Source organism: Haemaphysalis longicornis, unplaced genomic scaffold, assembly GCF_048455015.1.
Source record: "Haemaphysalis longicornis isolate Haplotype H1 unplaced genomic scaffold, Haemaphysalis longicornis Haplotype H1 scaffold_2, whole genome shotgun sequence".
In the NCBI taxonomy this organism is placed as follows: domain Eukaryota; kingdom Metazoa; phylum Arthropoda; class Arachnida; order Ixodida; family Ixodidae; genus Haemaphysalis; species Haemaphysalis longicornis.
In genome coordinates this window covers 66,994,045-67,008,813 of record NW_027526295.1, presented here as the reverse complement: position 1 = coordinate 67,008,813, position 14,769 = coordinate 66,994,045, and the positions used below count along the sequence as shown (strand labels likewise).

General features: G+C 50.0%; 1 protein-coding gene across 2 annotated transcripts in view; it reads left to right on the top strand.

Moving 5' to 3' along the window:
- The window catches only part of LOC144168959 (uncharacterized), a 143,684-nt gene that overhangs the window by 71,862 nt on the left and 57,053 nt on the right, over window positions 1–14,769 (top strand). For both annotated transcript variants that reach the window (XM_077697960.1, XM_077697959.1), the window contains exons 11-19: window positions 614–709; window positions 2,334–2,441; window positions 3,483–3,634; window positions 4,921–5,004; window positions 5,749–5,822; window positions 8,813–9,089; window positions 11,192–11,338; window positions 13,286–13,340; window positions 14,266–14,450. In XM_077697960.1, coding sequence (XP_077554086.1) covers window positions 614–709; window positions 2,334–2,441; window positions 3,483–3,634; window positions 4,921–5,004; window positions 5,749–5,822; window positions 8,813–9,089; window positions 11,192–11,338; window positions 13,286–13,340; window positions 14,266–14,450 — 1,178 coding nt within the window. The remainder of the gene's footprint in view (window positions 1–613; window positions 710–2,333; window positions 2,442–3,482; window positions 3,635–4,920; window positions 5,005–5,748; window positions 5,823–8,812; window positions 9,090–11,191; window positions 11,339–13,285; window positions 13,341–14,265; window positions 14,451–14,769) is intronic.

The following is a 14,769-nucleotide window of genomic DNA, read 5'->3' as shown; positions in this document are numbered from 1 at the left end:
CTTTAAGGGGGGACACTGGTCTTAAAAGAGCTCGCTTTAATTGTTAATTAAACTTTGTGAAACTTGTCAGGCTTGCTTTTTTTCCCTCACTGATTTTAAATATGCCATTATTTTTTCAGTTGGTCAATCAGTTTCCAAGATAATTAGAGATAATTGGCCATTCTTGGAGGAACAATGGACGAAAGAGTGTTGGTCATAAAATTGTAATCTTTATATTTTCCACTACCATGAACCCTGGTGAGTGCAATAAGAGTATCAGTTTCTTAATGCACTGTTTGGAACTAATTTTACAGTTCATTAAACCTTGGTGGCACCAGTGACAAGGAACTATTTCACATGCCCATTTCAAGCGCCAAGGGTTAATGAGCTGTAAAATTAGTTCCAAGCAGTGCATTAAGAAACTGATTCTCTTATTGCACTCACCAGGGTTCATGGTAGTGGAAAATATAAAGATTACAATTTTATGACCAACACTCTTTCGTCCATTGTTCCTTCAAGAATGGCCAATTATACCTAATTATCTTGGAAACTGATTGACCAACCGAAAAAATAATGGCATATTTAAAATCATATTTAAAGCATATTTAAAGATGAGACCCGCCCTCTCTGCCAGGGCCTGAGCGGCTGGAGAGCCTGTACGCCCTGCTGCGCCTGCTGCAGCTGCCTGTGGATGCAAAGTGGAAGGCCGACATGGACGCCGTGCCCCTCAGTGAGTCTCACCCATGGACCACCATTCACTGTTTTGGCAGACGACAACTGGGGGGACCTAACGGTGCCGTGAAGACAAAATGCGACTTGCAGTAAAGTTCCAAGTGAATGCCCACCCCTGAAACATCGCACACCCCCATTTAGGGGTGAAATATTCAATTTGCTAAAAGACCCCACAGATTGCCCACCCCCTTAAACCAGTTGCTTTAGCTGAGATGAGCGAGCAAAACAAACGCGAACCATCTATTCATGCGTTGATGTGGTCCATAATTTGTCCTTTCCACACTTCACCCGAAAGTTTGCCCGTCTAGTATTTTTTCGTGATATTTGCGCAGTTTTGGTTGACCGTGTGGCCACTTTTTTTTTTTGCAGTTTTTTGTACCTGACCCAAAAGTTTGCCCACCCCGCATTTTTCATTTCATATCGCTGCAATTTGGGCGGGCGTTCTTTCGGAACTTTACGGTAGTTCATTCTGAAAGAACTAGCCTTTGGTAATTTACTCAGCTCGATTTCAGCCATGAAAGGTGCTCTTTTAACCAAGGACACAAAGAAATGTCGAAACACTGTGAAATTTCGTGCTACACAACAGTGACGTAATATGGGCCAGCAAGGAAAACATAGTTACCAGTGCGTTGAGTGCACAATAGCGTTCAAGTGATACGATTAAACGGAACTAGCGGCGCCACTACACAATCGCCCAGTTGTGTTTCTTGGTGGTGCTTGCTTAGGCTGGCACCACCATTCGTCTTTTACTCGTCTTGTGTGTGTGCATGCATGCATTTCTGTACATTTCTGCTCCGAGATGAGTGGCAGAAGTTGACGCCAGTTCACCGCGTTTAAGCTCAAGGCGATTGAGTCTCCGAAAAGAATGGGAATATGGCGGCGCAACGCCAGTTTGGCGTATCAGAGAAAAGTGCGGTACTGGTGGAGCCAGAAAGCTAAGCTTTGCACGTGCAAGCCCCGGAACAGATCGTTCCGTGGACATCAAGCGGTGCACTCCGAGTTGGAGAACCAAGTGGTGGACTTCGTTAGGGAACTCCGCTCATGATCGCTGGCGGTTACAGCGGAGGCCGTCCGCGGACCGGCTTTGCGAACTGTACAATGAGTGGATAACCAGCGACAATGAAAAGGCACCTACGGGCCGGCTGCGGAGACCATCCCTCGCGACCGTGTCAAGCTGGGTGTCCTTCTCTTGGCAGTCGCTGCCCGACGACATGGTTGCACGAGCGCTTGGGAAGTGCTCCATCAGCAACGCGCTTGACGGCACTGAAGATGACCGTGAGAAGCAGTCATCCTCGGACAACTTTGACAGCTCGGACGAGTGACTTTGGCAGGCATAGTGAGTGGCAGTGACGGACGGGCATCGAAAATAAATATAGACATTGTGCACTTCTGTGCCGAATTATTCTTTTTGTCAACTTTTCCCACCTGAAGGTAGGAGGTCGACCTATATACCGGGTCGACCTATATTCCGGTTTATACAGTATCTCAATTATTTGTGTGAAGTTTGTGATAAAATTGCCATCGTTGTTATTGGACAGAGAAGTCTCATCAGTGGGCCCAACTTGTATTTCGTCCTGGTGGCCCCTTTGGTAAGCGTCCCCTCCCTGTGTGCTCACGTGCAGCGCCTTTGGGCGGCCCCCTGGAGACGAGCGTGCTAGGGCGCCACCTAAAGGAGTGGGAGCGCACCTGCCGCTCGGCCGTCGGACTGCTGCAGCAGAGCACCGAGCACGGTAGGTGGGTGGGCGGCAGCAGCCGGGTTGCTTGTGGCGCCGGAGGGTGACGGCTCAGGGGATTGTGAGTAATAATAATGAAAATCCTTGCATAATCCAGCCTACATAGGCATACAGGGGGTCGCTGGTGCCCCACTGGGCCGCAGTCTGTGATTGAACATAAAAAAATATATAGTCTATGCCTGTTACAATGCACCCTCTTAATCCAGAAAAAAATGACCGTTGTATTGTATCCAAAGTATGCAGTATCCGAGGGGGGGATCGAAGGTTAGACCAGTTGGACCTGGCACAGCCAGCAGTAGATTGTACACAATGGATGGGAACCATCTCCCTGCTTGGGGCATTTCTTACCTTTTTCATTGAACAAAATGGGAGCGATGCATGTGTGGGAATAATAAAGGCCGAACCTCACTGAACCGCAGTTCGTTCTTATATAAAAAAAACTGTGACGAGGGCAGAATCGACCTCCAGGTGCGCCCCTTAGCGTATTCGGAAGCTCTGTCCTCCAATTTTACTGGATGAGAGAAGAACCTCTCACTGTTGCCTCAGCACTGAGAGTGTTGCTGGATTTAAAGAAAGAAAACCCACAAGGTGTCAGGCATGCGCAGGCTCATGGTTGCCCTTAACTTGAAAAGCTCAGCCAACGGTAGCCCATGCCTGCACGTGGCTGGCACGTGCAGTGTATTCCGTGTATCCACTTCCTCAGCTCACCAGAGGGTTCAACAGCAAACCAACAGATGGCCCAACTGGGCTTTCGCCCTCATATTCTTCGAATGCCCTAGGCATTCCCTGAAGCTTCTTTTGCCGCTAGCACGCAACGAAAACGGCTTCGCACAGTTAGTATAGGAAGTGTTCAGAGTTTTAAGTACCCACATAACTCAAAATTTTTAGAAATCTCTGCATGACCCCTCTGAGGAAGTTAAGTGTGTCATGTCAAGATTTCCAAGCTCTGCTATTTGAATGCATATGCTTATTCTGCCATGTACATGAAAGCTTGCGGAAAGAGTGTGCTCTGACAGGCCTGCCTCCCCCTCCGTGCAGCGCCCACCCTGGGCTGCCTGCTGATGCACCTGCTGCTGAAGCGAGCCGTGGAGGCCCACACGGCGGACAACGTGCCCGTGGCGGCAGCGATGCTCAAGCTGGTCCTGGATGGCCTCTCCGACTGGCTGCTGGGGGCACCGCAGGCCTGCAAGGTGTGCCTCTCTCGTCAACCCTTTTCCCTCCCTGTTTCACCTTTGAGCTTGGCAGGGGGGGCTGCACAGAATTCTATTTCCGAGACACCGTAGCAGGCCTGGCACTTCCTGTTGCACCTAGCGCCATCTGGTCGTTAGCTTTGAACAGTGCCGCATCTTCCTTCATTAACGAGGGTGGATTGATGGGCTATTTGGTACTTTGACATCCTTGGAGCACAGCGCACTACAATGGGACAGATAAAGGGACGCGAATACAGTGCTGTGTACGCGTCCCTCCATCTGTCCTGTTGTAGTGCGCTGTGCTTCAAGGATCTCCTTCATTAGCAGCTAAAATGAGCTCGCTGTTCAGCTCCTGTGGTCTAGTGGGTTGTGTGGCTTCTAATGGGTAATCTCTGGCTTCGAGCCCCAGCGGGTCTATTTTTTGTTTTTGTTTCCGGGTTTTTTTTTTTTTTAATTGGAAAAAGGCTCCCTTAGTTCACTTCTACAAATTTTTTCCTTAATTAGGGCGGTTTAGTAATTTGCTAGGTTGGTTTAGTGGTGGAGGGGAGCCGGTCACTGTGTTTAAGGTCCTGCATCGCATTAGATGTGCCCGGCCTGCGCTGAATCGGAAACGGAATGCTGTGACAGAAGCCAGCAAGCTTGCTTGAAACAAGTATCTACATGAATTAGAGGGGGCAGCAACTTGACAAAGGTGGTCTCTTATATTGTGCAGGTACGAATAGCATCGACTTATATTGATCTGAGCGAAACCTGCAGACTTCGTGTAAATTCAGTGCAATACAGAGTGCAGTTGATGCCCTTTATAACGGGCCCCCTTAATATGGAAAAAAAAATGTTTGCTGTATCCGAATTATGGAGTTAAGGCGCAAACAGAACCTTTATTATGCCACAGTGGATTTAGTATTTGGCGAGCTTCCTTACACAGAAGCAGTTGACACAAGGTAACGCAGTTCCCATATACCGTATTTATTCGAATATAAGACAAGGTCTTTTTTTACAAAATCCATAGTCTGAAACATACCCTGCCTTATATTTGAAGGTCAGTGTATTATATGGCAATTTTTTTGACAACTGCCCCCTCGCTTTATAATCGTGACCGCGCTATAATCGAATAAATACAGTAGTCTCCTTTCATGGCTGGGAAGTGTCCTGTGCCGTAATAATCAGAACCCCAGCAGATTGCAGAGGGGAGTTTGCGTGATAGGGGGTAGCAAGGCATGTGTTGTTGATAGAGTGCGCTTGATAGAGTTGATAGCGTATGTTGTTGCTGCTGTGTCCCCTTGCAGAGGGTGCTAGAGGAAGCCAGCCAGCTGCCGGAGAAAATGCTCACCTCGCACTGCTACTACTCGGGAAAGCTGGGAGTGCTGCACGTGAGTGGCCCGTTTTTCGGGTCTCTTTGATTGATGGAGCTTTGTTGCACCCCACTCGATGCGCAAGACCTACCTACCGTCCAGTCATAACAATGCTACATCTAACAACACCGTGCCACTCTTTTGATGTGCGAGCATCACTTGGCTTATTTGGTGGGAAAAAAAAAAAAAACTGCGTCCCCAGATATTGGCTGCATGGCACCAGAAACGCCTCACCAAATTGTCATTGGCTATGATTCCTAGCATACCCACTTGGGGGGGATTGGCAATTGGTGGTGGTGGCAGATGTCAGAACATCACGTTCATACAATTCAGCAATTCCTATAGGCAGTGATGCCGACTTTCCAACCTAGATTTATTGATTGATTGTAGAGTTTAACGCGCCAAAGCTGCACTTTAGCTATGAGGCGTAGTGGAGGGCTCCAGATTAATTTTGACCGCCTGGGGATCTCTTACGTGCGCCAAAATCTCGAACACACGGGCGTTTTCGCTTTTCGTCTGCATCAGAACAGTGTACCAACATACACATACATGCACTTTCATACACTTTCACGGCTATACAAGAAGTGATGCTCGGGCATTCTGACATTGTAAGAGGAAGCTGAAAAATTCCCTGAAACATATTTCTTTTCATTATAATTGTCCGAGTTTCTGAACATCAGCTCAAGCACAGTATTACTACTGGATTGCGGTGACTGGTCGTGGTGACGGAAGCGATCATCATTAAGTGTTCCTTGTTTCCAGGGCACGCCTGTTCTCTCGTTGCTCAAGCTCCTGCTACAGCCGGCCCTGCTGGCCGTCTTCTCGGAGGAGGATGAGTGAGTGGTGGCTTACGTGTTGGCTTTTGCTTTGCATGCATGGAATGCTTTCGCAGCATGGCAGCCGTTACTGGGGGAGTTACTTTTTCTTGGCATGTGGCTGTTGCCAACGCTTGCATTGCCTGTATTGCGATGTGTACGGGTCCTACCACAGTCCTGGAAAACAAAATGCTCGTGCCAGTTTGGAATTTTCGGAGTTTTGACCCAGGTTGTGTGACTCCGAGGTGGGAATTGTGACCACTGGGTCTCAAGTGGTCACCGGCGACAAGTTGTATGATTGCGGGGTGTCTGGCCTGTTTTAAGGGGGCAGATGACAAATTCTTGGTGGTTTTTGATCTCAATGTAGCTAGGAATAGGAACCTCACAAATGCTCTATGCTCGTGCACACACCATGTGTATCCAAACAAAGGCTTGGGTCACTGATCTTTTCCTGTGCTCAGCACCCTTGCACCGTGGAGGTTGCAAAAGGGGGAAAGCCAAGGGGAAGGCCACCCTAGCTGCCAAAAGGGGGCACCCTGTGAACCGGCCAGCCATTACCACAAGCACCCCTGCTTGAGAAGGAAGGGAGGAATAGGAATAGGGCAAAGCAGACCTGCCGCGGTGACTCAGTGGCTAAGGCAATGTGCAGCTGAGCATGAGGTCGCGGGTTCGATTCCTTGCTGCGGTTGCCGCTTTTCTGATGGAGGCGAAAAGAAAAAACGTCCGTGTGTATGAGGTTTCGGTGCACATTAAAGATCCCCAGGTGGTCAAAATTAATCCGGAGCCCTCCACTACGGCGTGCCTCATTGCCTGCATTGCGTCGGCGCGTTAAACCCTACAATAAATCAGTAGTGCAAAGCGTAGAAGGGGCGACATTTGGGCTAGTTGGTAGTGGTTCTTCAACATCTTGAAATAGCACAAACTCAACATGGACACAAGAAGGAAGTAGACAAACCTTTAAAACTGAAGTGCCTAACAGCTCTTAGTGTTGCTTTTGATGGGCGCAAATTAACGCCGAAAATGGATTTTCCCATTTTGTATCATTTATGTTGAACAAGAGGATGCCTTGCCCCCTTGAGCCCATCATCATCATCATGAGATTGTTTCTTTAAAGATGCAATCGGGATGGGTCTCGGTTCATCCCTTTCTCGTCATTTTGGTGCCGAAACCAGCATTGCGGCGAGCCTTTTACTTCCCTCTTGTGTCCGTGTTGAGTTTGCGCTACTTGAAGGTGTTCAGGGGAAGCATGCCTGTCTGTCGCCTCCCACAGGCGACAGATAGAAAGCGCAACATCCTTTCGTTTGTGCATCTTCACCTGGAATGGAAGCTCGACACACTGCACCATCTAGGCATTGTCGAGGTCGAGATGCCTGTCGGTTACTTTATATTAGGGGTGTGCGAATATCAATTTTTTAATTTCGAAGCGAATTCGAATAATAAAAACAAAGTTCGAATCGAATCGAATATTTTTCGAATAATTTTCGAATACGAATACTTATTGTTTTTTGTAAAATTAATGTTTTTACCATCTAGAGACACAAAAACTGCAACTTTATTGCACAACAAATCATACAAAGTAAAAATTAGAAATTACACAATACCATTGCACTCAACAGGTTAAGGTCTGTACTCACTTAAATGTTAACATGGAGAAAGGGTAACTGCTCCACATATTCGGGGAGCAGTGACAACCTCCTGCTCGTCACGACTCCACCAGATACCGAAAGTAGCCGCTCACATGAGACACTAGTGGCTGGCATGCCCGAGCCCGTGCACATTGCCGCGCGCTGATACAGTAAAATCTCGATGATACTAATCTTGCGGGACTGCGAAAAATATTCGTATCATCCGAAATTCGTATGAACCAACACAGACCAAAAAATTGAGAGCTGAAAAAAGTTTTCGTTTATTTCTTCTCTTACTTTCGCGTGAAGAAATTCGTGATTTATTCTGCTTTTTTTAACCCCCATGTCGCAAAGCAGTCCTTTCTGGAGCACGTAAAGCTTCGCGCTCGTCTCCTCACTCGCTGTGCCCAAGCTCGCTACACGCCGCAACAGTCAAGCGTGAACTGCATGGTGCGTTTTTGCACGTGATTCGCTCGCCTCGGCTCTGCGAGCGCTGTATTTTCACGCCCGCATCGCCGATTTCGCGCCCGCGGTAGCGCTACCTCGGTCAGAAACTGACGCACGACGCGCGCGGCAGAATGGAGGAGCCTGACTACTTGCGTTGAGATCGAGACAGCCGGCTTTGCTTCGCCGGAGATGGTTAGGCTTAGCACCCCCGCAAATATTTTACGGGCGCTTTCTAGGGGCGCGGATGATGTTTTATAGTACCGTTTGCGCATGCATTATCAGCTCTTTTACCGCACAAGCAACTTCGTGACTCCCTTGAGCCGCATTTTAAAGAGCGGTTAGAAACGGTCGCTCGAGCGCCCGCGCCACTTCGCGGCTGGAGCCGACGCCATGTTGACGCCGCCGGCCGCGCCGCGCGCAGCGTGGGGGTGGTTTCCCGGTTTCCCGGCGGTGTCAGCGCGCGTTTGGCGTGCGCACAGCGTTTTCGCGAGCAGAAAACAACAACACCGATACAGTCTGCGAAAGCACGCACCGTTTGCCGTGTATATGCTTCGCCACTTTGCTGCTGAGACACGCTCTGAATTTATTTATTTTTTTTAGTTTTGGGTGGTTCGAATATTTCGAACCATAAAAGTGTCATTCGAATCGAATCGAATACCAAAAAATTCGAATCGAATATTCGAAGTTTCGAATATTCGCACACCCCTACTTTATATGCAAGTCACAAGTACATGAACTCAGTGCGACAGGGATGGTGTAGCAGAAGAACCACGCAAGGCAACCCAAAATGGGGCTCGAAGCATTAATGACACATGTGACACATGAGTCTCCACGGTGATGGTAATGATGGTTGGCGCATGACCAACAGGAGACTCAACATCCTCCCGCGCCCACAACACTCATGGTGGCCTCCCCTGTCCCCCCTTCCTTGCACTGCAGGGTGGTACGCCTGTTTGGGCGCCTGGTGTCCCTGGGCCTGCAGAACCCGTCGCGGCTGCACCTGACCGAGGCCGTGCTGGGCTCCCTGGAGCGCTGCTCCTCCTCCGCGGCCTCCCTCCTGTGCGAGCTGTGGCTGTGCCTCTGCTCGGCGCTGCTGCCCCACCTGCAGCAGGGCCAGGAGGTGAACCAGGGCAGCGACCTGGAGCCGGACTTCTCCGCCCTGGTGGCCGCCCTGGCCTTCCCCGTCCACCACTGCCTGCCCTGCGCCTCCCCCAAGGTGGGTGTGCACTTGTGCAAGAAGCGGCCGCTTACGGTGTGGGTTTACGTAAAACTCCTAGGCAGTGAACTCCCGTTAAGACAAACCCGAAGGGACCATGATGGTTTTTTTCGTCTTATCAAGAGTTTGTCTTATTAGAAGCCCTCCCAAAGAAAGAATCGGCAGCACGCCCAGGTGCACGCAAATATCTTGCTTCAAGATGGTTAATGAAGGAGACTTACAGTGGCGGAAAAAGACAAAAAACCACCACTGAATGATTATCCTGTGGGCACAGAACAGGCACTGGAGACAGTTGATAATTTGCATTTTGTCAGGCTGCATGCCCTTATAGCCTTGGGATCGAAACTGCAGTTTTTTTTTTTTTTCTCTCTCTCTTTTCTTTTTCTTTTTTGACCGTGTGAGGAGCCAAAGATGGCGGGTGGTGGTATTTTAAGCGATGCGTATTGCTCAAGATGCAACTGAAGAAACTCCTGGTAGTGTGCCTTTGACCTTCTAGCTCAGCCAAGGTCAAACAAGCGCCCCGTGCAGTTCCGCAAGGATGGCGGCTTTCACAATGAAAGGGTATACAGTCGAATCCCGCTACAACGAAATTGACGGGACGCGCGAAAAATTTCGTTGAAGCGAAAATTCGTTGAGGCAAAATCCGCCCCAACACACCACGGAAAGGCCCGAAAAATAGCCCCGTATGTTTCCGCATCATTGGCAGCAAAAAAACAATGTTTAGAAAAAGGAGTGACGCGCAATAACGTCACGTTTATTCGGATAACAAACATACCAATGGTTATCTGTGTTCACTGCACGCAAAGAACGCGTTACGGAGGGGGGTGAAGAAATGCAGGCGGAAAACGTATTGCTGCACAACAAGGCGTGCCCACCGAGCTGATTACTTTCAGATAGCTGCTAGGCCGTCGGAAGCCCCCCTCGCTTGTGGCAGGAGCAGTGGCGTTATCTTATCCTCTGACGGTACGGCAGCTACTGACCTTGGCAGGCAAGACGCGCGCGCTTGCATTAAACATGACCGCGCGCTCGCGACTAAGATAGGATGACTTGGCTTCAAGACCAAAGACGCGAACATGATTTTTGCTCTTGGCTATGAAGAATGGTAGAAGGAAAACGGCAAGGACAGCTGCTCACGAGCCACAACGCATACATGACGGCGCCGCGCCAGCAGCGGAGCACATCCGTGCGATTTCAATTGGATACAGATTGGCTGTAGCTCCGGCTTGGCGAACCGGGCCTGTGCCTCATGTAAAGACGGCCAGCCACATCGTTATCACCATCAAACAATGGCGTCCGCCTGAGTTTTTTTTTTTTTTTTTTTTTTTTGGTGGCGGTGTGGGCGCACCGCGGTGAAACTAAGCGTCCTGAATGTTTAAAAAGTTACAAATAGCTGGCGCTATGCTTATTTTATTGTGAAATAATTGTTCAAACCCAGCCCAATTCATCGAAAATTTCGTTGAAGCGAAAGCAAGCCAGACAAATGGTTCGTTGTGGCGAGGACTTTGTTGCATTGACTTCTATGGCTAGCTGACGGGGAATTGGAAATATTTCGTTGAAGCGGAAATTTCGTTGAAGCGGACTTCGTTGTAGCGGGATTAGACTGTAATTGCTCGTTTGTCCCGGGGGGATGGTGGGGTAGGGGCAACAGTAACGGTGCATGCCATCAGAAAAAGATATAAGGAGGTGCTGGCTGCAGGCAAATTCGCAGCCTATGCATTCTGTCTTGCTGTGCAGTTGTGGATGTTCCTTGCATGCTCTGGCCCGAAACCCAAGCATTTGCTCAGCAAACTCGGCTTAACCGCATGCAAGCACGGCAAAATTTATAGCTACAGTCAGAGATAAAAAATTATTCGAAATCGAAAACAAAATCGTGTCCAAGACGAAATCTCTTTCTTAGAGATAACTGCCATTTACACTCAAGAAATAGAGTTTGCTCGTACCTGTCGCCTAAATTCTGTGTGTACTCAATGTCGTGTGCTATAAATCGTCCACCTTCCCCGAATGGAATGGCTTCTAATTCTTTTCGAAGCCAAGCATGCGTCGTGCGGTCGTGGCGACCCTGTGTGCGAACAGGAGGGTGAAAAGCAGGCTTTTGTCCCCAGGTGCGCAAGACGGTGGTGCGCAAGTGGTGCGAGCTGTACAAGGTGTTTGGCTGCTCGGCCGCCTTGGTGCCCAACGTGTCTCCGCACGCCGTCTGCCACGAGACCTGGCGCCGCATCGGCCTGGGCCTCACCCCGCAGCTGCAGCAGGTCAGTCTCGGTCCACGCTGCAAGACCCCTGCGAGCCTCTACTGTTTCCTTCAGTAAAAAAAAAAAAAGAGTGCTTCACTTGTTGCCATGGTGACAACACTGCAAAGGGAAGTTGGCCAGTGCGATACAGCCAATCAGCTAACCTACTTTGCATTGAAAGCCATCTCCCCCTCCATTTGGCCTGCAAACTGGGCTATGTACTCTTCACGGAAGAGCTGAAAATGATGTTTTGGGGAAAGAGAAGGCTGTAAAAGGCACTGCAATTTCAAAGCAAGGCCTTCCAAAAGCCCCATTTTCAAAAGGACACGAAAGGCTACAACCCTGACGACTTTTGATAAGTGAAACCTATGTTGCAACTTCGGAAGCCGTTTTCTCAAAACAATTTTTTTTGCCACCTCGGTTGCTTGTACCAGAGATTTCTTTGTGACCGCTGGGGTTTATTTTGATTCCGTTTTTTGCATAACATTCCTTGATGAACAGTTCAGGTCAGCAACAGTTCAGCAACAGTGGCAGCAGTGCGCTAGAGAAGCTGCGGGGCTCGCGCGCGCACAGTAGCATAGTAGAAATATTGGGTTGTTTTTCCGAAGACCACAAAAGAGCGAATATGTGCCCCATGCACAGGGACAAATTGCAGCGAGGAGTGATTTTGCTTCATGTTAGCAAAATGTGAGACACTCATTTGTAAAGCGTGAAGTCAATCTGAACAATAGCGCTGCCGTCGATCAAAGAGCTGTACAACTACGTGTACCGTGTTTGATGTCAACCTTTGCTATGCCGTGTCGTACATCAGTGCTTATCGCCGCACATTGCGCTTGTGCTCGGTCGCATTTTCATAACAAGAATAAAGTGTTGAGGTGCGATTTCGGCTGCCCTCTGACTGTCCGAGCAGCGTACATACGTCTGCGTGGCTGCGCGCCGGTCTCGGTGAGGCCCAGCGGGCGCTGCAAAGAACGCGGGACCAGCACGCACCAGAGTGCCGGGGAGAAGCGAGGGGACGAAAGCATCACCCCCCCAATCTGCCCCCCTCGCGGTGTTGCCATGACAATTATTGTGCCTCCAAGCTCAAGATGTCGGCGAATTTTTGCTATGAAAATTACAACTCACTTTTGCCAGCCCAGGCTCGCCAGGGGAGGATTTGGCGCTAGTACCACAATTAGCCGGGACGCTGGGTTTGAAGGCTAAGAGGCCGCTGACTGCCTGCGGCGTGCACTGCACATTTTTGTGAGAAGAAATCGGTCCATGCTGTTCACCCTATAGAACATTGTGCAGATAAGCCATCACCTTTTCCCTTTACAAACATCTGCGGATAGCAGGTTGCGCGAAGCCGAAGATTTCCACCATCAGTACGTTGCGCTCATAAGCAGCCGCCTTTAGCATCGTGAACCCAAGGTGGGGTAAAAATAACATCCAGCTGACGTTCTTATCACATTGTCCCGCGGCATCCACTCATAGACGCTAACAACGCAGCCATGGTCGCACGGGCGGTGGTTTGGGTGGTGTTTCAGCCTGAGCACTGAAGTGCAAGCACGCTTGCAACAAGCGGCCATGGATTACTTGTCATGTGGGAGTCCCTCAGACTTGTAGCTCGGGAATTCTGTCCCTGGCTTTTCAGTTGCTTCTAGAGTAGAGTAGAAGCTGGCTGGGGCGCGTGTTTTCAAGGGCTGTTGCCCGTGACTGAATTAGGGACCGAGCACGGCTGGCTGCGAAAGCATTTCGCAGGGTAAGCTAGAAAAGTAGCCCCATGTGTGCAAGGGGGCACAAAGTTAGAATTGCAGCTAAAGTATTTGTAGAAATGCCTACTTCATATGTGGAACGCAACCCCAAATATGCGTACGTTTTTCGAGTAAAAAATGTGTGTTCGTTGTGCGAGGAGATGCTGTATGCTGTCAGGCTGCCGCTACCCGCCGCGTTTTGGCCTAATTTCCGCCAACCCGTGTGCCGTTCCAGGACATCGGCTACGTGGACTCGCTGTGTGACCTGCTGGCAACTGTGTCGCCCACTGGTGAGTGTGTGTATTTCACCGCTTTTAATGGGACTGAAGTGGCGACAATTGTGCTTGGAGAGAAAGAACTGCAAGTTGCCAAAAAGGAATGAAAAATGCCTCTCAAATGATACCGTATTTATTTGATTATAAGGCGGTCACGATTATAAGGCAAGGGTGCAGTTTGGAGTGTCAAAATAAATCGCCATATATATATACTGATCTTCGAATATAAGATGGGGTATGACTTTGAGGCTTTGGATTCTAAAAAAAGTTACGCCCACCTCCCCTCGCGGGAACCCTGGTGTGATGCGACGCTGAAGGGGGTTCCATTGTGCGTTTCCGTTAGGACGATTACTCGAATTGCGTGAGCAATCGTCGGGTAATGCGAGAGAGAGAGAGCAAGCGTAGCGCGGACGACCGTCGACTGAGAGACCGGCCGGAGTGCGCAGTGCGCCCGAAGGAGAGGAGACCGCGGAGAGAGAGGGCGCTGCACAGGCTCACAGCGCGCTTGCACCGCGCGCAGCCCCGCCCACCGGCGGAGTGAGAGAGCGCGCCGCACTGCGCGCCACAGATGTTGGGGGAGAGGGTGCGCTATCATGGCGAGAGGAGAGGGGGGGGAGCGGAGGAGAGACGCAGATGTGCGGACGCGGACAACGACGACGCAGGAAGGACAGGGCCGGCGGCAAGAGATGCTCCTGTCACCGTCGCATCTAAAAAACCTTGCCTTATATTCGAATAAATGCTCTACTTCCTTACAGTTTGAACCATCTTTGGCATTCTGGATTGATTGCTTGCAAAAACTTTCACGAGAAAACGTTGATTACGAAAACAGTTCTTCCTGAAACATCTTGATCGTCAAGACTTGCAGAGCGTGTGCGTTCCATCATGCTTGCAACGCTGGTTTGAGAAGTGGTGCGAGACGGGCGGTGGTTGGGTCATGCAGGTGGCGGGGGCACCGAGTCCTCCGTGCCTTCTCCACCGCTGGCAACAGGAGCCAGCCCCCTGCGGTGCTGGGGCAGCAGCCACCGAAACTCCCCTCGCAGCGCCCTGGGCGACCTGCAGCCCTTCTGCCATGCACTGGCCTGGGCTTTGGAAGCGGCCGCCCACAAGGCTGCCTCGCCCTCCGAGGTGAGCCACCACCACGTTGCGAACGTTCCAAGGCTGGCGAGCCTTGGAATGTCGTCTTGTTAACTCCGGCATGGTACCAGCGCGAGAAGGAAGACAAAGGACGGGGAGAGCAGACCTCACCCTTCGTCTCCTGTTTTGCACTGTTACCATGTGGAAGTTAGTCAAACACCAACTTTCTCCTTCAAACGTCTTGTTAAACTTTGAAAGTTCTCCTTTCCCACTGAGGGAAGTTGTTGAGCTTTGAAGCTGAGCCTGTTGTGGAGCTACCGTATTCACTCATATAACCCGCCCCTGCATATAACCCGCACCCCCACTCTCT